Raw genomic sequence first — 26,381 nt, 5'->3', positions numbered from 1 at the left:
AAACCCTTACAGACCACGTTGAGCTACACGGTTTAGGGGATATTTGCAAAAAGACAGGCACCGCTGTCTATGGCGCATATGCCGTAGACAGTGGCGCGCAGGCGCACCGAGCATGCCGCTGCTAACGCCAATGTGCCATTAGTGGCAGCTCCCGTGCGCATGTGCGGGAGTGATGTTATTGCGGCTCCGGCCAATCACAGCGCCGGAGCCACAATACCCAGAAAGAAGATGGACGCTCCGTAGCAGAGTGGACAACAGTGACATTGCAGGCTCCTGTGTCAGGTAAGTGACACATAATGGGCTACTATGAGATGCATAGTAGCCCATTATACTTTACCTTTGCAGGGAAACAAAGAGGAAGTAAACCCATATGTGTTTTTGATGCATTTTGTTTCAACAGAGCATGGTTAAAGCAGCCTAACATATGCTACTTTTTCATTCAATGACTAGAGTGGGTCCTGGCCCAAACTGGAATTCATAACAGTAGTAAAGTCCCCAGAGAGGTCCAGACAGTTTCTGTTTGTGACAGGGAAGCCTGGATCACACGACTGACTTAATGCTGAACTCTGGGCTGTCTGTTTAACCACTTCACCCCCGAAAAGGTTTTATCCCCCCTTAATGACCAGGTCATTTTTTGTGATACGACACTGCATCGCTTTAACTGACAATTGCGTGGTCATGCGACACTGTACCCAAATAAAATGTATATCTTTTTTTTCCCACAAACAGAGCTTTCTTTTAGTGGTATTTGATCACCTCTGCAGTTTTTATTTTTTGCGCTATTTACAAAAAAAGAGCGATAATTTTGAAAAAAAACAAATATATTTTTTACTTTCTGCTATAAAACATATCCATTAAAAATATGTAAAAAAAAAAAATTAAATGTATTCATCAATTTAGGCCAATATGTATTCTGCTACATATTTTTGGTAAGAAAAATCCCAATTAGCTTATATTGATTGGTTTACGCAAAAGTTATCGCGTCTACAAACTATGGGATATTTTTATAAAAAATGTTTATTATTATTTTTTTACTAGTAATGGCGGCGATCAGCGATTTTTAGCAGGACTTGCAGCTGACAAATCTGACACGAAGTGACACTTTTTGGGGACCAGTGACACTAATACAGTGATCAGTGCTAAAAAAAAATGCACTGTATAAATGACACTGGCAGAGAAGGGGTTAACATCAGGGGTGATCAAAGGGTTAAGTGTGCTCCTAGGGAGTACTTTCTAACTATGGGGGGATGGACTGACTGGAGGAAGAGCGAGATCTTTGTTCCTGATTAGCAGGAACACAAGATCTCTCTCTCTCTTCCTCCTGTGACAGAACCGCGGACTGCCACTCTACCTCTCCAGCGAAGGATCGGGGGTGGCCGGCGGCCATAGCGGCTGCAGGATCTGCCGATTGGCTCCCGCTGTGTCCAAATGGAGCGGGTCTTCGGCGGCACGCGTGCCCCAGACCCGTAAGACAAAACAATGTACAGGTATGTTTCACGCAGCCGGGCCGCCCTGCCACAGTATATATGTGGTGGGCAGTCCGGAAGCGGTTAAATTCCTACCCGCCTCTAACTAATCGTTATTTAAAAAGCTAAAAAAAAATCTAACTTCCCCTTTTAGTCACCTAAATTTCTAGATTTGTGGTCACGTGCCGTTCAGGTCTAGGTTGTTATTCTGTGCACAGGAGGCAGGAGCTTCTTCGGGTTTTCATGTCAATGTCCGAGTGGTGCCTAGACTTCATATTGGCTCTCCAGCACTGGGGTCCTTACAAAAGTCTGTAGGCAATGACGTCAGCATGAGGGGACATGGTGGTGGTGCAGGCACATCTGCAGCATTGGATTACCAGTCTCCTGCACCCAGAAACCATGCCAGCAAAAGTCTGAACAGCAGACTTGGGAGAGCATACAAGATATTTAGGGGAAAAACATGCCAAACAGGTTCTAGGGAGGCAGGATGGAGGTGGAGGGTATTTAATGTGTTGGCTTGAGATGAACGTAAAAAAAAAAAAGAATCCAAGATCCATTGGCTAATAAAACTTATTCGTGTTGCTGTCGTATACCGAAACTGTTTTCTTGGAGTTCAGCTTTAAATATTTCACAAAGTAAACTTTCTGCAGTATCCTTTTCTCTTTGAAAATACTTAACATGAGTCCCAGGACAGAAAACAAGATTTTACCTAATGACAAGCATCCACTGAGACAGGAGAATGGAGCCTAATCGCCCCATCGGCCCTTGTGCCTTCCAAATATTAGTAATGTTTCTACACGTCAACTGCTTTCATGTACGCACAACAACCAGGGAATAACCTAATCAGCATCTACCGAGCCTTGTTCATTCATCATTTCCCACTTCCCCAGCCAGATAGCATATATAACGATAAGATTCCTCTCTGTCTTATCAAGTTGTTACACTGGTGGACAGTCTGATGACTTCCCCAGGTAGAAGCTTCATATTCTTTACACCAGTCTTTCCAAACCTTATTTACTTCAACTTGGGGGGAAAAAGAGAACCAGTCATAATTGGGCTTCAGGTAGATCTAAATATTTAAGTTTAAATCATTATAAATATCTATGCTAACTTTAAGTTGAACTTTAGGCAGACTGATGAATGACACACATGAAATACAGTATATCACAAAAGTGAGTACACCCCTCACATTTTGTAAATATTTTATTCTATTTTTTCATGTGACAACACTGAAGAAATGACACTTTGCTACAATGTAAAGTAGTGAGTGTACAGCTTGCATAACAGTGTAAATTTGCTGTCCCCTCAAAATAACTCAACACACAGTCATTAATGTCTAAACCTCTGGCAACAAAAGTGAGTACACCCCAAAGTGAAAATGTCCAAATTGGGCCCAGTTAACCATTTTCCCTCCCTGGTGTCATGTGACTCCTTAGTGTTACAAGATCTCTGGTGTGAATGGGGAGCAGGTGTGTTAAATTTGGTGTTATCGCTCTCACTGTCTCATACTGGTCACTGGAAGTTCAACATGGCACCTCATGGCAAAAAACTCTCTGAGGATCTGAAAAAAAGAATTGGTGCTCTACATAAAGATGGCCTAGGCTATAAGAAGATTGCCAAGACCCTGAAACTGAGCTGCAGCATGGTGGCCAAGACCATACAGACGTTTAACAGGACAGGCCTCGCCATGGTCGTCAAAGAAGTCGAATGCAGGTGCTCAGCGTGATATCCAGAGGTTGTCTTTGGGAAATAGATGTATGAGTGCTGCCAGCATTGCTGCAGAGGTTGAAGGGGTGGGGGGTCAGCCTGTCAGTGCTCAGACCATACGCCGCACACTGCATCAAAACGGTCTGCATGGCTGTCATCCCAGAAGGAAGACTCTTCTAAAGATGAAGAGCCTACAAACAGTTTGCTGAAGACAAGCAGACTAAGGATATGGATTACTGGAACCATGTCCTGTTGTCTAGAGAGACCAAGATAAACTTATTTGGTTCAGATTGTGTCAAGTGGTGTGGCAGCAACCAGGTGAGGAGTACAAAGACAAGTGTGTCTTGCCTACAGTCAAGCATGGTGGTGGGACTCTCATGGTCTGGGGCTGGATGAGTGCTGCCGGCACTGGGGAGCTACAGTTTATTGAGGGAACCATGAATGCCAACATGTACTGTGACATACTGAAACAGAGCATGATCCCCTCCCTTTGGCGACTGGGCCACAGGGCAGTATTCCAACATAACGACCCCAAACACACCTCCAAGACGACCACTGCCTTGCTAAAGAAGCTGAGGGTAAAGGTGATGGACTGGCCAAGCATGTCTCCAGACCTAAACCCTATTGAGCATCTGTGGGGCATTTTTAAACGGAAGGTGGAGGAGCGCAAGGTCTCTAACATCCATCAGCTCTGTGATGTTGTCATGGAGGAGTGGAAGAGGACTCCAGTGGCAACCTGTGAAGCTCTGGTGAACTCCATGCCCAAGAGGCTTAAGGCAGTGCTGGAAAAAAATGGTGGCCATACAAAATATTGACACTTTGGTCCCCATTTGGACATTTTCACTTAGGGGTGTACTCACTTTTGTTGCCAGCGGTTTAGACATTAATGGCTGTGTGTTGAGTTATTTTGAGGGGACAGCAAATTTACACTGTTATACAAGCTGTACACTCACTACTTCACATTGTAGGAAAGAGTCATTTCTTCAGTGTTGTCACATGAAAAGATATAATAAAATATTTACAAAAATGCGAGGGGTGTACTCACTTTTGTGAGATACTGTATATATAAGGGAGCTGTTTTACTTTCCAAAGGTTTTGTATTTCTGCCCATACAGAGATTTTTTACATAACTGTGTCCCAGAGCACAGCCCTATGTGGCAGGCAGGACACCCAAAGAGTTACATTTGTCCCTTTACTCCGTCTATTTCTCTTTTCTTCTTTTTTTTTTTTTTTTTTTTTATAATTGACAATTTTTATTGAAACGATTTTAATATCTGTGTATTGTAAAGGTTTTACAATACACAGAAAAGGATAACAATCACCGGGGGTCATGCATACTTCCAGTAGCAAACGGACATAGCATGCACACATAAGAATACACAGAAAACATGAGTGTGAGCGATAAAAATGTCACATAATTCTATAACTGGATGTTGGCTATAATACTGAGGGGTGAAACGAGCCAGTAACATAGAAACTATACAGTACATTCCAAACCCAAAGAAAACCGGCAAGTGCCTGTTGGGTTCATACAAAGTAAAAGGAGACAAGAAGAGGGGAGAAATAGAAATAGTAGACAGATAGATAAGGCTTGTCGATCCTGGGTCCAGAGGACATCGATATCTAGGGCCAAAGTGAGGCCCGAAAGCTTTACTTGGTCTATTTCTATGGTGGCTGCCATTAGTTACCTCTCCTTCTGAGAATACTAGTTGCCTATCTGTCATGCTAACCCAGTGGCTTCAGTATTTGAGTCACTTGCACAAAACAAGTATGCAGATCAGGAGTTGGATTCTTGTGTTAAAGTCGATGTCTAAGAAAGCTAGGCAGCCATGCATCTAGGAGGGCTTTGCTTCCACGTGTCATAGTTTCCCCCCAAGGACTGGTAGGTTAATATTTAAAGAAGTACAGCCAACGCTTGTTTGGCTGTACTTCTATGGATCACAAGACTGCAGATCGTTTTGCACTCCTGTGACCAATTTTCAGCAGACAGCGGTCTGAAGCAGAGACGGTCCAGGCTCTGGAAAGATCACGACTATATGGCCAGGATCCGCCCACATGCCTGGACCAATACCTGGCTCAGCCTCTCAACAAGCCACTGAGAGCCTGAGCGGCCCACCCCACAGCCCAGCGCTCCAGGGAGCGCGGTTTGATCGCTCGGTTCTCAGCCTTAGAGCCGGCAGGGGGCAGATGCAGCATTGGACCGATGCTGCATCCACCTAGGTAAGTATGAATCGGAAAAAAAACAAATTCCCATACTTCTCTTTTTAAGAAGCTTCAGGAGAGGTGGAGGAAGCACAGATCCACAGAATGAATGAAGCAGAAGCAGGGAGATACTTTCAGTGCAGGTCCTGAGGCACTGCCTCCTCTTCAGCAAAGGAAACCTTGAGCAGAATAGTAGTGACCTCTCCAAATCTCATGAGACTAGTTGTCACTGGCAGCAGTGCCTTATATCTCACACTGCAGATATACAGCTATGAGGCTGTATGCACAGAAGTGACTAGAGGCACATACCAGAAAGTGCACTGCTATTTTTGAGGAGGAGCTTAAGATAAAGGGGAGAATTTTCTTTCTTTTTTTTTCTTGGGGTTCTACTTAGGTGCAGTTAAAAATTCTAGATCTTGCCTATAAGATAGGAAATCATCACTATTCATATCCACTTTACCTTAGGGGCCAACTTGTAAAGCAGCTGGGAAATGACACTAAAAGGTGAAATCTTCCAAGGGAGTAAATACTTTTTATAGGCACTGTGTGTATTGGCAGGATACATGGGTACAGCGAGGGTTCAAAGGAAAGTGAAGGGAAACTTGTAGAGGTTTTAATCGCCTGTTCTTTCTAAATATCAACTTTGTTTTACCATGGTGGACACTGGTGTTCGACTGCAGCTGGGATGACCTTCCAGCTTAAAACTTTAATGTGGTTGTAAAGCCTAAACATTTTTTACCTTAATGCATTCCTTGCGTTAAGGTAAAAAATGTTTAGGTGTTAGCAGCATCCCCCCCCTATTTTACGTACCTGAGCCCTCATTCGATCCAGCGCTGTGCATGTCTGCAGCTCTTCTCTCCCCTCACTTCCGGGTCTCGCTGGGGTACCGGGAGCCATTGGCTCCCGCTGCTGTCAATCAAAGCCAGTGACGAGGGGGTGGGGGCCTGCCTGTGTCACTGGACGCAGCAGCGGGCTCGGGTGCGAGCACGCACGAGTGCCACCATGGGAAGCGGCTTCCAGTGGGGGCACTGAACAGAGGGGAGCGGCCAGGAGCGCTGGTGGGAGACCCAAAAAGAGGAGGTTCACGGCTGCTCTGTGCATTTCCAATGGACAGAGCAGGTAAGTATAGACCTGTTTGGTTATTAGCCAAATGCAGAACTTTGTCTGGGACCCCACTAGGCAGATTTACCTTGGTTTTTTGTCCTATTGACCAGAACATGAGAGAGGATTCCCAGAAATCTTTCATTGGGGACACTTGTTTCTGTGATGGCTTCCTGAGAGGCATTTTGCAAAGATACAGTATCCTTTTGTCTGAGCTGTCAGAAAATGGAAAATTGTGACTGGAGCTGAAGTTACACACGGCAGAGCTCAATGAGGAGAGCTCTGAGAGCTGATTGGAGGGAAGGCATACTCCCCCCCCCCTTTCCCACAGCACACAGGAACAGAACTGAGGCTGCCAATCAGCTTGAGGTCCCTCTCCTGTCACCATTTTTCTCTTGGTGTCAGTAAAACTTGTCAGAAGTGACTCATGCAGATAAGAGGGATGAAGCTGGAGACAGAAATGACACTCAGTGCTCTTAATTGAGACAAGTATAAATTATAGAGGTATATACTTTGTTCATATTGCATGGGTGGCACAGTGGTGTAGTGGGTAGCACTCTTGCCTAGCAGTAAAAAGGGTCGCTGGTTCGAATCCCAACTACAACACTACCTGCCTGGAGTTTGCATGTTCTCCCTGTGCCTGCGTGGATTTCCTCCGGGTACTCCGGTTTCCTCCCACACTCCAAAGACATGCTGGTAGGTTAATTGGCTTCTGTCCAAAATTGGCCCAAGTAGATGAATGTGAGTTGGCGACCTTTTATTGTGGGCTCCTTGAGGGTAGGGACCAATGTAAGTGTGCGATGTATGTGTGGAGTGCTGCGTGAATTGACGGCGCTATACAAGTACCTTAAATAATGATATAATCGATGAGCATCTTAATGAGACACAATGTACAGGGATAGGGAGAATTGTAGACACGCACCCACACTCACTCAGGTTGAACTGGATGGACTGGTGTCTTTATTCAACCTTACTAACCATGGAACTATGTTTTGACGTCTACAACTATATTAACCCCATACCGACTGCAGCAACAGGAAATGTGGGCTTTAGCACCCAGTGGCCACACATATGTGTTGACAGCTGCTTGATGTTGTGTGCTGAGTGTGCTCTCCCAGCACAATGGCTGAGCTGTCATCGCTTCTGATCATGAGCCAGCTGGATGGGCTCCTGATCATGTGACTGCTGTGAGAGCCAATCGCGACATTTCCAGGAATTAAAGCCCAGAAAGTCTGTGTGAGAGGGTTAAAGTTGAACATTTACATTAATAACTGGAAATGTGCTACTGATAATACACCATCCAATACTTCAGTATATATTGTAGGGCTGTAGATGGTAATGTGTCTGCATTGCACTGTGGATCTCCCCACAGCTCTGGCTCCTTGTTTGAATCTTGTAAACAGGTCCATTTAATATTCTGATTAAGTCGCAACGGGGGAGCGGAGCCCATATATGTGTGGCGGAGCAAGGCTGTTTACCAAATCGCTTCTCAGCACCGTCGAGTTGCTCTCGTTTAATAAAAATGGATTTATCATCTCATAAAGCCTTCAGCTCCTCTCCCCTCCCAGTTTTCAGATGTTACTTGGCTTGGCTGGAAGAAGGTAAAACAGAATAATAGAAGGCTGTAAATCAGATCCATATTGACCTCCGTAACACAGGAGCTGGAAGACAAGGTGTTAAAGCTCATCTTTTGATTTTCAGGCTTTCTGGCATACCATCGTCCTTCTTCCCAATTGCAGTTGTTATACATAATATATTTTACATTTACAAGCTGCAGGCAAAATTGGAAAAAAAAAAATCCTTTATTAATGCCTGGGACATAATCATACGATGTCCGATGATCCTGTTATATCAGGATGCCGACAGTGTTAATTTAGCCGACTAAAACATTTTAGTCGACTAAATGAATATTATTTTAGTCGACTAAAATACGACTAAAAGTAAAACAACTGAGATGACTAAAATACGACTAAAACTAAAATGGCATGTATTCAAAAGACTAAAATGGGACTAAAATGCAATTTTAGTCAAAAGACTAAAACTAAATTGAAATTTGACTTCAAAATGAACACTGGTCTGTAGTGCATGTTCATACCTCAATACCATAATAAATAACATATGAGATTTTTCACTCCAGCAGTATATAATTTGTTTGGAAATTGTAGAGAAATGTTAACTAATGCATTACAATTTAATTACACCCATTAGATTTTAGATGACTAAAATGTACTGGAGATTTAGTCGACTAAATACGACTAAAACTATTGCATAAGACTAAAATGGGACTAAAACTAAAATGCCATTTTAGTCCTAAGACTAAAACGAAATTGAAATTTGCTGCCAAAATTAGCACTGGATGCCGGGAAGGGAGGGTTTGCGATCTCGCGTAAATCTACGCCAGGCCTTGGTGGTGACCAGTCACTGGTGCAGGTGTCCCATCCCCCAGACAGGAGTCTAAGTCTACATTCGCACTTGTGGGACTTGTCATGCGACTTTGGACAAGGCGAATCCTATTCTTTTCAACGGCACCTGTTCGGATCTGTGCCACTTAACGTTGCAGCGATTTTGAGAAGGTGCCTGCACTATTTTGATGCAACTTGGGTTCAGAGAATGTAAAGTCACACTCCTAAAGTAGCACCCCAAAGTTGCACCGGAAATCGAGCAACTTTCAAGTCGCACAACTGTAAATGGGGCTTAAAGCATGACATTGAGAGAGGAATGCACAAATGATGCTAAACCATTGCCAACACACCAGTTTAAAGCTAATTTCTGGGCAAAAATGTCCACTTTTGGCTTAGTTTCAAACTAGATGCGATGCGGATTCCACACGTATCAAAATCGCATCCGGTTTATGCGAACCGATTGTGGAGTGTATGTTAAGTTAATAACACCCTGAAATCTGTTTGCAAAACGCAGTGCGATTTGCAGAATCGGATCTCACGGGTGTGAACATCCATGCGATCCGATCCTGGTGCGAACAAAACACAAAACAAAATAAAGTGTCTCTTACCATCTCTTGTGTCATGTCTGCAATCTCTTTCTTAAACTTAAACACACCGCTAATAATAATAGCAAAATTTCCATTTTGTACACCTCTAGCAAACATGATACAGGAGATGGTTAGAGACTGCAGACATGATGCAAGAGATCAATGCAGCCTCACCAGTGCCCACCAGATGCAGCCTCACCAGTGCCCACCAGATGCAGCTTTGCCAGTGCCCAGATCACACAGCGTGTGAGCGGCGTTTTCCCTCTGTGTCACAGAGCTGGATTTGAATTGCCCGGGCCGGACGGCCGCCGTAATAAAGTCCCGCCTCCTATGATAGACGTCATACTTATTCAATTTCCCGGCATTGGGTCAGTGTGTCATCTATCTCAGGAGGCGGGGCTTTGTTACTGCAGCCGCCCGGACAATTCGGCTACGTGACACAGAGAGATCACCGCTCTGCATGAGGAGGAGGGAGGGGAGGACTGGGCTGCGCCAGGATGACCCCCCCCTGCAATGTGCAGCACCCGGGGTGGACCACCCCCTTTTATTGGCATCCTTTTTTTTTTTTTTTTTTCGGCCGAATGGAAAAAACTGTTTTTAGCCAACATGTTTCGGCGTTCGAAATTTTGGTGCACCTCTAATTGTTAGTAGGGAATACCAGCAGTGAAACCTTCAGGCTTCAGAGCCAGTTTCCTACTGCGCATGCGTGAGCTGCCTTCTGGGACCTGTGTGCGACTCAGAAGGCAGCTGGGGAAAGAGTAGAGGCCAGAAATGTCGTAGATCGCCAATTGGCAATTTTACCCAGAAGTGGGAGCGGGTACCTGTCAAAACCAGGTCCCCTTTCCCCCCTACCCCCCCCCCCCCCCCCCCCCAAACACACACACACACACACACAGTTGATCCAGAGGAAGGCGAAAAACCCCAGCAAAGCATGAACCTGTTTGCTACAGCAGGGGAAAAAGTTCCTTCCTGACCCCCCAAGAGGCAATCAATATTCCCTGGATCAACTTTACCTATAAATATTAGTACCCATTTATATTATGTACATTTAGGAAAGAATCCAGGCCTTTCTTAAAGCAATCTACTGAGCTGGCCAGAACCACCTCTGGAGGGAGTTTATTCCACATTTTCACAGCTCTTACTGTGAAGAAACCTTTCCGTATTTGTAGATGAAATCTCTTTTCCTCCTAGATGTAAAGAGTGCCCCCTTGTCCTCTGTGATGACCTTAAAGTGAATAACTCAACACCAAGTTCACTATATGGACCCCTTATATATTTATACATGTTGATCATATCCCCCCTTAATCTCCTCTTCTCAGGAGAGAATAAATTCAGTTCCTCTAATCTTTCCTCATAGCTGATCTCCTCCGTGCCTCTTATCAGTTTGGTTGCCCTTCTCTGCACTTTCTCCAGTTCCCCGATATCCTTTTTGAGAACTGGTGCCCAAAACTGAACTGCATATTCCAGATGAGGTCCTACTAATGATTTGTACAGGAGGGCAAAATGATATCTCTCTCTCTCTCTCTCTCTCTCTCTCTCTCTCTCTCTCTCTCTCTCTCTCTCTCTCTCTCTCTCCCTCTCTCCCTCTGTCTCTCTCTCCCCTTATACAAGAAAGGACTTTGCTCGCTTTGGAAACCGCAGTTTGGCATTGCATGATATTATTGAGCTTATTAACTATCAGAACCCCCAAATCCTTCTCCACCATTGATTCCCTCTAGTATGTATGATGTATGCATATTCTTTGCACCCAAGTGCATAACTTTACATTTATCAATATTAAACCTCATCTGCCACATAGTCACACCATTAAAAAGTGCATTGAGGTTGGCTTGTAGGTTGGAGACATCCTGTAAGGGACGTTATTCCACTGCATAGTTTGGTGTCATTTGCAAAGACTGAACTGAAAAGACTGGTACTTTTAATCCCAGACCCCATATCATTTATAAAGATGTTAAAAGGTCCCTAGATGACCCTCAGAACACATAGAACTGAAAAGTTCATGTAAGGAACCCCTGAATGTTTAGATGGTTACTTAGATAATATTTTAGCATGTTAAAAAAAAAAAAAAAATTAAAAAAAGGTTCTGTATTCACTTACCAGGGTACTCTCCCTTTGCCTGGCTGCATGTAGGCTACCAAGTGATTTCTGGTGTCTGCAAATGTCATATTTTACCACTAGAGGGCAGTAGAACGTCACAAATCTGAAAAGTTGCTTTTATTCCTTTTCTGTAGCTTTTTGAAAGTTCTTTCTGGTCTATGGAGATATATGTTGTTTTAATTAATTTGCATGAGGCTACTTTCACACTGGGGCGTTGGGGGCATCGGCCAGGAAATAGCGGCGATGTACCGTCATTTTTGTGGCCCTTTTCGGCCACTAGCGGGGCACTTTTAACCCCTGCTAACGGGCGAAAAAGGGTTAAAAGCACCTGCGGCGCTTTGCTGGCACTTCTGCGGCACTGCCCGTTGATTTCAATGGGTAGGAGCAGAGTATACCCTGCTCCTACAGCACCTCAAAGATGCGGCTTGCAGGACTTTTTTTGGCGTCCTGCCAGCGCACCGTTCCAGTGTGAAAGCACTCAGCCTTCACACTGGAGTGAGAGGAAAGGCGCTATGCAAGCGCTATTTTTAGAGCTATAGCGCCTGTAAAGCGCCTCAGTGTGAAAGCAGCGTAACTCTTCCCCTACTGTCAAAAAAATGACCTCTTTTTAAAATACAGCAAGTTCACTGTTTTTGTAAGTGTGAAGACTGTGCGGTCAGTACCTACTACCAGTAAAAAGAACGGAATGGATCTAGTGGGTCTAGTGATGTATGTTATATACAATCATTTGATTACTGATGGTTGGTCAGTGTCCTGATTTATTGCCAAAGGTGCCTGGATATAGAAAATCTTTATCTTCAAGTGTCGTTCCACGGACTGTGATGTCATCATTGCACACAATTACACAGCTGCTTAAAACTCATCAGATAATTCACAGAAATTGCATATGCTATAAGAATGACTTGGTATAGGATGATTTCAGAGGAAACCTATTCTAAGAATGATATTGATGAATATCGTTGCTGAATGCCTTCTGAAGATGCTAGAATTCTGAATGCCTCAGTACTTTCAGTTTCAGGTTTATGGTTTATGTGAACCAAGTGGATTTCTGATCTGCACAGTTGTTCCAGGGCCGGAGATTTAGGCCCCATTTACACTTGTGCGACTTCAAAATCATGCAATTTCCATTACTACTTTACAGTGCGACTTGTATGAGTGCAACTTTGGGTTTGACCATCTGATTGTGTGTTCTCTACAAAGTTGCACACGAGTTGCATGTATATAATTCAGGTGCGACTTTAATACAACTTCCGAGGGTTTACATTGAGGTTTTTGGTTCTCATGTCGCATGAAAGTCGGACCAAAGTAGTGCAGTAACTACTTTAAAGTTGCTGACACTTTAAGTTGCACAGATCTGAACGGTACTCGATGGAAATCCTGGGTTGGGACTCTGGGGGTCCAAAGTCGCATGTCAAGTCGCACAAGTGTGAATGGGGCCTTACTAAAACTGGTGCACACAGAATCTGGTGCAGCTGTGCATAGTAACCAATCGGCTTCCAGGCTTTATTGTCAAAGCTTAATCGAACAAGCTGAAGTTAGAAGCTGATTGGTTGCTATGCACAGCTGCACCAGATTCTGTGTGCACCAGTTTTAGTAAATCTACCCCAGAGTTTTAAAGCCATTTTGTGAACAGTGGAACCATCTAGCATTTTCAGGAGGAGAGGTCAGCAATGACGGCCTACAGGCTTTTCTTGATTCCTGCTTTTCTTTCAAACTCTAATGAATTTTCATTTTAAAGCCACTAAATACTTTTGCAGGTGCAATTAAAGCAAACTCTTCGGGATTGTTCACACCATGTCTGTTGTTTTCTATGTGCCCCGTTCGCACCATGCATATGCGGTGATGTGCAGGAAAGTGCAGCTCAATGGACATAGTGTGAACAAGCCCTTGAGGTTGGCTTTCTTCATAAAGTAGCCAGAGTCTGAGTGAAAAAAGAAATCCTGCAGAGAAGGATCTTTGTTCACTGTTGAAGCAGTGGTCCCTCTGAAGAGATCTGACCCCCCCCCCCCCCCCCCCGTATTCATAAAATGTAATACTTCATATCAAAATTGTGCTCTATTACAGCAGCTATAGAAGTAAAGCGAACATAACGCGGGCTTATACTAAATAACACCCGTGATAAGTCAGATATTTTACCAGTGAGCTTGCTTATTGCAGAGCTTTAAGATCTGAGCTAGCAGAAGGCATGTTGGACATCAGCGATGGGGAAATGCACAGACAAATGTCGCTATTATACATTACACCAACTACAAGTATGGTAAACTGTTGGGACCTTTGTCAGGTTTTTAAAGTGTTACTAAACCCGCAACAGTAAAATCAGTCTGTATATGCAGTAAAGCATACTTGTTATACTCACTGTGGAACCTAAGGGGTTAATCCTCCACTTTGTGCAAATGGGCTCTGTCTTCTCTGATCCTCCCTTTCTGCCACAGTCCCTAATCCATCTAATAGTACAGAGCCTTGGGGGCACTCTGCACATGCTCATGTTTTTTTGGGGGGTTTTTTTTGAGGGGGGGGTGCATGTGATCATCACAGAGCCAATCAGCACTGTCCAGACAGAGGTCCTGCAGCCTCATAGGACAGTCAGAGTAGAATGAAAATTCCTCCTATAAGCTTTAACCGGACAGTCATAGAGCAATGTATTTAGCAGTTTATATTCACTAAAACAATTAAATTTCCATGTACTGTGGGAGACCAGATATAGTGGAGGCAAGGTACAGGGGGTCCCCGAGTTACGAACCTCCAACTTGCGAACGATTCCTACTTACGAACGGGAGGCGGCGGCGGGCACATCGGAAAACAGCGGAGAACATCGGAAAACGACATCTCTGCGAATGCGCTTCTGACTTACGAACAAATCTGACTTCAGAACAAACAGGCAGTCCCTAACCTGTTCATAACTCGGGGGCTGCCTGTACTGGATTTAGTAACACTTTAATGCAGATGATGTCCTTGTTTAGAATAGATTTCCCCTCCTTTCTGTCACAGGCTGATGCACAGGTTGTGGGTGGGATATCTGGTTAAGGGATCCACCTAAATGGAGGGTAAGTAACACCTGAAATGCTTTATTGCTATTTTGTGTGCCTGTTGGTGCCGGTTCACACAGGGCGACCTGCCGGTCAACTTGGCCACCTGACAAGTCGCACTCCATGCATTGCAATGGAACCGTTCTAATAGGAATGACTCAAGTCGAAAAAGGTTCCTGTACTGCTTTGGGGCGACTTGCATTGACTTCTATACAGAAATCGTTATGCAAGCCACGCTGAAGTCGCGCTGTACGGAGGTGGTTTCAGAGTCGGATGACTTTGAAGCAGCCCCTGTGTGAACCGGCACTTAGTGAGTGACCAGAGGCACAAGATCTAAAGAAAAATCACTTCAACATGGACCAACCAAAAAATGTGGAACTCAAAGTCAAAGATGCTTACCTCTATTATTCTAATGGTATCTTCTCCCAGGCTTCTTCCGGGTGGAGCTCTTTGGTCGTCTTGATTTGCTTGCATGTGATGATGTCCCTCCTGCGCATGCGCAGGAGCACAGTCATCCCCGCACACGGTCACAGTGCCAGAATTGCATGATTCTTTTGCAATAAAAAGCTTGCGTCTTCCCAATTTTTTTTTTTCTCAACTTTAGTTCCACTAAACTTTAATCCCCCACCCCCCTAAAAAAAAAAACAAAGCCCATCGCTCCTCCACTCCACCTCACCTGTGCAATATTTTTATGCATCTAATTTTTAACAATTTAGGCCATACATGTCTTATTTACAAACGTATTCCATGCGGTCACATGACGAGCACAATGTCCTTCATCTCCAGTGTTATAAACAGCTTTCAGTGCTGCTAACATTTCCGGCGTGAGTACATGTGATGAGCCTTGGAGGTGTGTCCCTGACAGCCTGGGCTCCCACGAAGGGATTGGATGATCCTGGGCATCATTCATCCTGGAAATGGGATGAAGTCTAGTGAAGGACACACAGCAGAGCTGGAGCATAGAGCTCTTCATTTTTAATCTCTTGCTAACTGCATATTGCATATATCCAGGGGCAAGGTGGACTTTAACGCCCAGCCGCCACTCGTATATGTCCACGGCGGCATGAGGTTGTGTGCTGATTGAGGACACTGACCGAGCTGTCGTCGACAGCTCACAGTCACGGCTTCTGATTGGGAGTCATTGGAAACGGGCCCTCAGTCACGTGACCACTGTGAGAGCCAATAACAGCGGTCACGTGATACAGAAGCCATGATGCCTCCCAGGCATTAAAACCCACTTAAAGGGCTGCCATGAAGCAGGGTGAAGGGATTAAATGGGGGCAAAATGAAAGCAAGCTAAAAATGGGCTTTACATACTACATGTAAAAATATATATTTAACCACTTGCCTACAGGGCACTTACACCCCCTTCCTGCCCAGGCCATTTTTTCAGCTTTCAGCGATGTCGCACTTTGAATGACAATTGCACGGTCATGCTACACTGTACCCAAACACATTTTTTTTATCATTTTCTTCACACACACAAAGCTTTCTTTTTGTGGTATTTAATCACTGCTGAGTTTTTTGTTTTTTAAAGACCAAAAAATTTAGAAAAAAAACTTTTTTTTTTTTTTTTTTACTTACAAAATTTACTGACAGAAACAAAGTATTTTTTTCTCCTTCACTGATGTGCGCCAATGAGGCGGCACTGATAGGCTGAACTGGTGGGCATTGATGAGGTGGCACTGATGAGCGCTGATTAGGTGGCACTGATGAGGAGGCACTAATATGCCGCACTGATAGGCGGCACAGATAGGCGGTACTGATGGGCATTGATGGGTGACACTGATGGGCATTGATCGACAGCATTGATGGGCAGCCCTGATAGGCGGCACTGATAGCCAGCACTGACTGGCATCGCTAATGGGCACTGATTGGTGGCACTTGTGGGCAGTAGTGGGCACTGATTGCTTGCACTGGTAGACAATGGTGGGCACTGATTGGTGACACTGTTGGAACCATATTGTATTCAGGGCACTGATTACATGTGTAGATGTCACCCTGCGTGAACTGTCAGTGTGAGGCGAAGAGCGCCGATTACCGGCATCTCCGTGTGTACTTGTGACCGGCTGTGATTGGACACAGCCGATCACATGGTTAAAGAGCCGTGGACGCGGCTCTTTACAGAGATCCGGGTCGCGCTGTGTCCTCGATCGCCGACGGCTGTTCTGGGACGCCGTCATATGACGTTGTCCCGGAACAAGAGCCGCACCACCCCGTCGTCATTTGACGGCGGGCGGGCGACAACTAGTTAAAGTGGTTGTAAACCTCAGACATGAAATATGAACAAAGCATATGCCTCTACATTGTGTACTTGTCTCAATTAAGAGCACTATGGGGTTTATTTACTAAAGGCAAATCCACTTTGCACTACAAGTGCACTTGGAAGTGCAGTCACTGTAGATCTGAGGGGAAGCTCTGCTGATTTTATCATCCAATCATGTGCAAGCTAAAATGCAAAATTTTTTTATTTTCCTTGCATGTCCCCCTCAGATCTACAGGGACTGCAATTCCAAATGCACTTTCAATGCACTTGTAGTGCAAAGTGGATCTGCCTTTAGTAAATAACCCCCTATGTGTCATATCTGTCTTTGTTCTTCTGCTATCAGCATAAGTCACTTCTGACAAGCTTTCCTGACATCAAGAGAAAAATGGTGACAGGGGAGGAAGCTCCAGCACACAGCCTGTGACTGACAGCCTCAGCTCTGTTCCTGTTTGCTGTGTGAAGGGGTGTGTGTCCATTTCCTCCAATCAGCTGTCAGAGCTCTCATTAAGCTCTGCAGAGTGTAACTTCAGCTCTCCGCCCCCTTTTTTCTGAACATTCAGCACTTTGAACAGACGTAGAGAAGACTGCAGATAGACAGGTACAACTTATGTAGGAGGATTTGGTTAATCTGATCTGCCATCTTGTAAGCGAAAGTGGAGGCCTTTTTTTTTTTTTTTGTTTCTTGGCAACAGCCCCACACGTTTCCAGGAGGCTGTTACCTGTAGTAGTTTACCTAGATCTCTGCTGTATAAATTACTCACAGCTACATTTCAATTTGTGTATTTCCTAAAGACTTCCAGAGTGAGCCGCCAGAATTCTCTTCTTTACAGCCAGATGCCCGGCCCAGAGATGTTTGCACATAAAGGAGAACGGGTGGCATTTTCCTGACCGTTGCAGTTATTTTTGATTCCTAGCTGCCCCCTGGTTTATTCTGATTTATCTCATTATATTCACCACCAGTCCCTCCCCATTAATTAATGAAATATATGCCCTCTCCATGCTCCAGTTCCATTGTGGACTTCCTCAGTCCAGCTCTGCATATCCTCTTCAGGGTTGTATGCCAGTCACCTGCTACTGGAAGGAGAAAAATCCATGGCCGCAGTAACAAGCAGACTGCAGGGAATAAAGCATGTGTAGGGGGTTACAAAAAAAAAAAGTGTGACCTGAAACTTCCGGTTCTGGGGTGCGTGTGACGGCCCACTCCTGCTGTCTGTGATCTTGGACTCAATGTCCGCTGGCACATACCGATTGTTCAGTACACAGGCAGGACTGTATGTAAACAAGGCCGATTGCCGTTCTGTCAGTGGGAGAGGCATTGATCCTGTGTTACTGCAAAGCAGGGACACGGATCTATGCCTTCCCTTAGTGAAAGCACCTCCCCCACAGTACACAAGCTCTGGCTAGGAACATGTTTAACCCTTTGATTGCTTCTGATGTTAACCCCTTCCCTGCCATTTTCATTAGTACAGTGCCAGTGCATAGTTTTTGGCCGCAATATCGCAGTCCAGCTATAATTCTGATCGCTGCCATTACTAGTAATAAAAAAAAAAAAAAGTATCCTCTATGTTGTAGATGCTATAACTTTTGCGCAAACCAATCAATATACGCTTATTGGGATTATTTTTACCAAAAATATGTAGCAGAATGCATATTGGCCTAAACCAGGGGTCGGCAACCCCGCCGCTAAATCTCCGGCCTGTCAGTGCCCGTGATTGAAAAATGTCATCTGCAAAAGTATATGCGTTATATAATAAAAATGCAGCTATTATCTCATTAAGAGCGCTGCTCGGGGATCAGACTGCCTCCCCTCCTCCTCCTGACGTCGTTCTCGGCCCCGCCTGCTGCAATTGTCAGATGAGGAAAAGAGAGAGGCAGCGGGTCACATGAGCGCCAAGCGGCGCTCTTAGGCTACTTTTAGACTGGGGCGTTGTGAGCGTCAGCGGTAAAGCGGCGCTATATTTAGCGCTGCCTTACCGCCATTTTAGTGGGGCAGTTTTAACCCCCGCTAGTGGCTGAAAAAGGGTTAAAACCGCCCGCATAGTGCCACTGCAGCCGCGCTATGCCGGCGGTTTAGCGGTGCTGCCCCATTGTTTTTCAAACGGAAGGGGTGCTTTAGGAGCGGTGAATACACCGCTCTTACAGCACTCCAAAGATGCGGCTTGCAGGACTTTTTGTACCATCCTGCAAGCACACCGCTCCCATGTGAAAGCCCTCGGGCTTTCACACTGGAGATACAGGAGAGGCGCTTTACAGGCGCTATACAGACGCTATTTTTAGCACTGTAGCGCCTGTAAAGTGACTCAGTGTGAAAGTAGCCTTAATGCGGTATATAGCTGCATTTTTATTATATAACATGGACACTTCCCAGATTAAATTTTGAAACAGAGTGAATAATAGGATATTTTGCCCCCCCCCCCCCCTGCGTACACATCCACGTACCACTCCCCCCCCACTGTCCACAGCCACTTCTGTCGTCCCCCCCCCCATCCACAGCCACCTCTGTCGTCCCCCCCCCCCCATCCACAGCCACCTCTGTCGTCCCCACCCCCCCATCCACAGCCACCTCTGTACCCCCCTCTTCATTTATTACCCAGGTGAATGTGGCCCCTCCATGCATTCACATACATTGAATCCGGCCCTTAAGTGGAGAAGGTTGCTGACCCCTGGGCTAAACTGATGAACAAATTTGATTCTTTTCAAATTTTTATTGAATGGGTTTTATAGCAGAAAGTAAAAAATATTGTTAATGTTTTTTCAAAATTGTCGGTCTTTCTTTGTTTATAGTGCAAAAAATAAAAAACGCAGAGGAGATAAAATGCCACCAAAAGAAAGTGTGAGATTTGTGGGGGAAAAAGGACAAATTTCATTTGGGTACAGCATCACAAGATCACGCAATTATCAGTTTAAGTAACGCAGTGCTGTATCGCAAAAAATGGCCTGGTCATGAAGGGGGGGGGCAAGTGGTTAATTTTAAGGGGGGGTAACATGGCTGGAATTTTGCTTCAACCACCTCCTGTCCACCGTATATACAAATGGCGGGGTGGTTCTCTTGTTCTGGGACAACGTTATATGGCGTCGCCCCACTCTCGCCACACTTATGCGCCTGTGATTGGAGGCACGCTGTGTCTCGGGGGACATGCCGCATCCCCGATCTTGGTAAAGAGCCAATGGCGCGGCTCTTTACCCATGTGATCAGCTGTGTACAATCATAGCTGATCGCATGTAAACAAGGAAACGCTGGTTATTGTCTTTCCTCTCCTCACACTGACAGTGTATGAGAAGAGGAGAGCCAATCAGCGGCATCTCCTCACAGAGCAGACCTGCACAGATAATCAGGGCACTGATCAGTGGTGTCAATCAGTGCCTGCTCATCAGTGGCACCTATCAGTGCTGCATATTAGTGCCTCCTCATCAGTGCCCTTCAGGGCAGCCTATTGGTGCCCAACAGTGCAGTCTCATCAGTGCACATCAGTGAAGGAGAAAAATTACTTAATTACAAATTTTATTTTTATTTTTTTCAAAATTAGCAAAAAAAAAAAAAAAACAGTGGTGATTAAATACCACCAAAAGAAAGCTCTATCTGTCTCAAAGAGATGATAAAAATGTAATTTGGGCACAACATTACTATTTAAAGTGCGACAGCACTGAAATCTGAAAATTGGCCTGGGCAGGAAAGTGCCCCGTATTAAAGCAATTAAAGAAGGAAAAAAAAAAAAAAAAAACGAATCAACAGGTAACAAAACTGTTACTGGGGGGGTTAAAAAAAACATATTTTTTGAGTGACAGATTGCATCATAGGGTTTTTTTTTTTTTAATTTATTTTGCTCACTTTTTTCCACTTTAAACCCTGGTGAGTAAAATCCTCACTAGCTGTCAGGGACGACAGACCCCGGAGCCCTTTTAACGAGGCGGCGATGAAAGGGGTTACGCGAGGAGGGGTGGGGGAAGAAGCCACGGAAATTTCCCACCCAATTGGCAGTCGTGCAGTGTATAATTTTCCTCAAATTGCTCGCTGAGCCTCGGCTTTTGTTTCATAATTGATTTATAGTTTGAGCCACTTTTACCTCGTCCCCTACTGTCCTGCACGCAGTGCCAGCGAGTACATTACAGTGAGCAATGATAAATTACCTCGCACTTGAGATGCTAATGCATCAGAAGTAAAACTGGGGACAACACGGGGGCTTCATTAGCAGTGGTAGGAGGCCTCCCCGCGTATTCACATTTCCTCTCAGCCGTGCCCAAGTGTTTGATTACATTTTTTTTTCAGATAACAAGAACGCAGCCGCATCCTTTTGAAGCTCCCGATATCCTTTGTTGGCCCGACAAGGTAGGCGAGAAAATGTACTTGGAAAGTCTTAGAATAGGTTTTCTTTTTATTTCCATAATGGTATTTTTTTTTTTTTTTTTTTTTTACTTATTATGAACAAGAGTTGTAAAAGGACATCCGTACTGAGGACATGTGGATGCAGCCATTGTTGACCTCTCCCCTAGCTGAAAATGCTAGATATCTGGCATTGTGCTGGTCCAGTGGTTTCAGTACTTTGAGACACTGACCTGGGACAGGTATGTAGATGAGCAGATCTGATTTTTTACATTGACTTCTCTCATCTGCATTTTTAGAAGGTCAGTAGTGGTAGGCTTCATGGTCTTGTCAGTAAGTTTCTTTTAGGTCTTGGCCACACTTTTTTTTCTTTAGCTTGCCTAAGAGCAATGTGTACAGCAGTCTGCTAAAAGCTCTGCAAATACTTTATTTCACACATCAAGCACCTTTTCTTATTTATTTTAGGTGCCTATATAGCGCTGTCTATTTACGCAGCACTTTACACATATATTGTACATTCACATCAGTCCATGCCCTCAGAGAGCCTACAATCTAAGGTCCCTAACTCACATTCCTACATACACCTTCTAGGGCCATTGTTTAGACAGGAGCCAGTTAATTTCCCAACATGGAGCCAGTTATTCACCCGGAGGAAACCCACCGGGAGAACATGCAACTCCAGGCAGGTAGTGCCCTGGTTGGGATTTGAACCAACGACCCAAGTGCTAGTAGGCGGAAGTGCTGACTTACACTTACTTTAAAAACATGGCTTTGGACTTTGTTAAAGCTCTGAACACCAGTCAAAAGCCCCTGTCACTAAATAAAATGGTTAGCTTACAGTCCTGTCTACACCTGCTTTCACTTGAGGCTTCGGTGGGGCTTCGGTGGTGCTTCGGTGGTGCTTCGATGAGGCTTTGGTGGGGCTTCGATGAAACTTTGGCGGGGCTTCGCTGAGGCTTTGGTGGGGCTTCGCTGAGGCTTTGGTGGGGCTTCGCTGAGGCTTTGGTGGGGCTTTGGTGGGGCTTTGGTGGAGCTTCGATGAGGCTTTGGTGGAGCTTCGATGAGGCTTTGGTGGAGCTTCTATGAGGCTTTGGTAGGGTTTGGCTGAGGCTTTGGTGGGGCTCCGATGAGGCTTTGGTAGGACTTCGGTGGGGCTTCAAGCGAGCTTTGCCATAGACTTCTATGGAGGCTTTGAAGACGCTTTGAAGCACCACTAAACCTACATGGGGTATACTTTTTGAAGGGAAGCCAAAGCAAAGCAAAAGCAAGTGTAAACAGGTCTGTAAGCTAACCATTTTATTTAGTGACGGCGTTCAGAGAGCTTTAACAAAGCCGGTCCGAAGCCTTGTTTTGAAGAAAGTGTAAGCTAGCCGTTAATGTGTGTTCAAGCCGAAGCAAGTGTAAATGATCCCTAAAAGCGGTATTTAACCCAAAACCAAAAATGTAGTATATTTCAGCCTACTAAACATTAGATGTGATGGCTGTATTTGTTTTCTTTTTTTGCGGAATGTGGTAGGATTCAGGATAGGAACGTTTTGACCTCTGGCCACGGGGAAAACGCAAAATCAAGGTAAAATCAAGGTAAAATCTCAGCACAGTAAAGGAAGGCAAGGGTGTACACGAAGCCTAATATTATTACAGCTAACCAATCATTAGATTTGGTGGCTGAATGTTTTCTTTTTAGGGTTTTTTCCCTCTGTTTTCACCTGGTGATCTGGCCAGAAACACACCTCCTGTATTAGAGTGCCTCCATTGTGGATGAAGGAGCACAGGGGGCACCTTTGGACAGTACTGTTGTCAGTTTGCGGGGAGGTGAGTGTTAGATGTTCTAGCAGATTTAGATACACTAACAATTTAAAGCCAGACTTCTGCTCACACTTTCTTCACACTTTGGGGGGTGCCTTGTTTGATGCCCCCCAAAATAAAATATACCCACCAGCCGTCACTGCTAAGAAAAGTTCCCACTGACACCATTGATCGCTTTAGCTCTCTCTAAGGGATCAATTCTTTCCAATGACCACAAGTGTAACAAAGCATATATCTATATATTGTGTACTTCTCTCAATCCAGAGCACTAAGTGTCACTTCTGTCTGCTGCTTCATTCCTCTGCTATCGGCAAGAATCACGTCTGACAAGTTTTCCTGACACCAAGAGAAAAAAGGTGACGGGAGGGACCTCAGCTCTGTTGCTGTGTGAAGAGGGATGTGTCCCTTCCCTTCCCTACCCTCCCCTCCAATCAGCTCTTAGAGCTCTCCTCACTGAGATGTAAAGGGTGTAACTTCAGTTCTCCGCTCCTTTTTTCTCACAGTTCAGACGAGTTTTAAACTTCTGGACTTTGAATGGATGTAGAGAAGAGATAGCTGCAGATAAACAGGTACAACTTATTTAGGAGGATTTGTTTAATCTCTGTGTATCACCTAAGGCCACTCACTTCACTGGATATACAGTATGTAAGGGTTTACAACCACTTTAGGCTTTGACAAAAAACCTGGAAGCTCAACCTCCTAGTCTTCCATTCATAGGAGGAGAGGGGGCGGGCCTAGTGTTGCTTCATCGGAGGTGGCTACCGAAACCCAGAGGAGACAGCAGCCTCCCCAATGACATCACAGAAGAAAACGGCAGCTCAGGACCCCAGCGATGCCAGAAACAGGTCTCAGCAGAACAACGCTGGAACTGCTAGGTGGGTGAGTATCTAAATTTGCGCACATTTGGTAAGCAGGGATTTTTTTAAAAAAAGGAGGGAGGGAGTTCCTCTTTAACCGCTTCCAGACCGCCCACAGCATATTTACTGCGGCAGGGCAACCCGTATCTGTATGTGATCTTGTGCACACGATCTGGAGCATGCCGCTCCCGCTGTGATTGGACACAGTGGGAGCCAATAGGCTTGTTCAGAGGAAAGGCAGTCTGCCTATGTAAACAAGGTAGACCGCCATTCTGTCAGGGAGGAAATAAGAGATCTTGTGTTTCTGCTAAGCAGAAACACAGATCTCTCTTCGTCCAGTGAATCCACTCCCCCCCCCCCCCAGTTAGAAAGCATTCCCTAGGAGCACACTTAACCCTTTTATCGCCCCTGATGTTAACCCCTTCTCTGCCAGTGTCATTTATACAGTTACAAAGATTTTTCTATACAGTTTTCATTTATACAGTGTTTATTTATACGGTGTATTTTTTTTTTTTTTTTTTTAGCACTGATCACTGTATTGGTGTCACTGGTCCCAAAAAAGTGCCACTTAGTGTCAGATTTGTCCGCCGCAGTGTCGCAGTTCCGCTAAAAATCGCTGCTCGTCGCCATTACCAGTTAAAAACAATTTTTAAAAAGTCCATAAACCTATCCTGTAGTTTGTAGACGCTATAACTTTGCGCAAACCAATCAATATACTCTTATTGGGTTTTCTTTTACCAAAAACCTGTAACAGAATACATATTGGTCTAAATGGTTAAAGAAATTAGATTTTTTTACTTTTTTTTGGGGGGGGGGGATGTTTTATAGCAGAAAGTAAAAATATTTATTTTTAATAGTATTTTATTTTTTATGGTGGTATTTTTTTTGTCGATTTTGAATTGAATTGAATTTTGAAAGAAAGCTCTATTTGTGGGGGAAAAAAGGACATCAAATTTTTTTGGTACAGCGTCACACGACCGCGCAATTGTCAGTTAAAGCGACACAGTGCTGTATCGAAAAAAAAAAAAATGGCCGGGTCAGAAAGGGGGTAAAACCTTCCAGCGCTGAAGTGGTTAAAGCAACACACAACATAAATGGGCCCTTAGACATTAGTCAGCCCACTTTCAAAAAGGCGACTTCCAATACATAGATCAGGACCTCCAGAACGTATATTAGTAAAGTGGCGATGGATGTCGGTGGCAACCATTTTTGTGAAGAGAAAACTACCAACTTTTTATAATGGTTTTATATAGAGGATTAGTGACCATTGCTGCATTCAAAATGGCTTCCATCACCAAAAGACTCAAGTTGCGCTCTAGTCGGTACATCCAACCCCGTCCACAACCCCCTTCTAAATGTCAAAGCCGCCGATCATTCCGTCTCCAAAAAAAAGCTGCTAATTTTCTAACCCGTAGAATAAAGCGACAAAGGATTTTGGAACGATCCCTTTAATACGTCGATGCCTGCCACAGTGTGAAATTGAAAATTAAAATTTCTGAAGGAAAAGGGAGAGGGAAAATAAAAACCCTTCTTTGAAACATTTGTTTAGAGAGCGTAAGCTGAAATGCCTAATTAATTCTTGCTTCCTGGCTGACATGTATAAATGATGGCCGCTTGCCTGTCCGCAGCGTCCACCTTATATCGTTAAAGTTGCGCTGCCTGCGAGTTGCCGTCTCAGAATCCGGAGACGCAGATTAATGGAAGCTGCTGGGCACAACAAATTAAGTTGACGTTGATGTATGAGAACATAATAGCATGATGATCCCTGCGTTACATCGCCGGGCACCTCCCGCTTCATTTGGCTCTTGTTAGGATCGGTTAGGAAGGAAAGTGATGAAATTTTGCACAGTGTGTTCTGATGGGTTTTCTCTCTTCTTCTTCTCTTTCTTGCCCTCAGACTCATCCTAATGCCAGCAAGCTGCCCCTAAAGGACGCTTTCACGTTTGATGACTACAGGTTGGTTATTTCATTTTTCCATCGCTCTATAAAAGCACCCAAGGAGGGAGGTTAGCTTTCATTTATCGACTTTAGAATGAGCTAGACAGTCCTTGGCGTTTTGTTTAAAGCTGAACTCCAGGCAGATATAAAAGAGAAGTAATGTAGTTGCATGCATTAACATTACTAAATGTATTTAGGAATGCTACTAGGGTAAGAACATGAATATGAATTGGTACTAGCCTCTTGTAATACCATATACAGCAGCCTTCAAACTGGCAGAGGGAGGGTCAGCATTAGTAGCCAGTCAGGTGTGCTGCAGAGCACATGTGCTAACGAGGAACATGCTGATAGGTGGAGAGAGCATTGTGAGTGGAGAAATGAGCTCATTAGTCTGCTGCTTCATTGTAATAGTCTTGGGGGAGGGGTTGTGACTGAACTGTGGTGTTTAAGTAATACTAAAGATCATTATTATTTTTTTATTAACAAAAAAGGTGATATTCTTTCCTGCTCTGTGAAACTATATTGCACAGAGCGGTCCCTTGCCACTTTGGTGGTCCCTCACTGGTCTGTCCTCTCCCTCTTCCTCCAGGTGCCTCCTTGGCAAG

At 44.6% G+C, this 26,381-nt stretch overlaps 1 protein-coding gene across 1 annotated transcript in view; it reads left to right on the top strand.

Moving 5' to 3' along the window:
• Nucleotides 1-26,381, top strand: part of SETD3 (SET domain containing 3, actin N3(tau)-histidine methyltransferase) — a 104,266-nt gene that overhangs the window by 55,002 nt on the left and 22,883 nt on the right. The window contains exon 9 of the mRNA XM_073610826.1: nucleotides 25,736-25,794. Coding sequence (XP_073466927.1) covers nucleotides 25,736-25,794 — 59 coding nt within the window. The remainder of the gene's footprint in view (nucleotides 1-25,735; nucleotides 25,795-26,381) is intronic.

Source organism: Aquarana catesbeiana, linkage group LG13 (assembly GCF_042186555.1).
Source record: "Aquarana catesbeiana isolate 2022-GZ linkage group LG13, ASM4218655v1, whole genome shotgun sequence".
NCBI classification, from domain to species: domain Eukaryota; kingdom Metazoa; phylum Chordata; class Amphibia; order Anura; family Ranidae; genus Aquarana; species Aquarana catesbeiana.
Note: the sequence above shows the minus strand (reverse complement) of the source record. Positions and strands in the feature narration are given on the sequence as shown.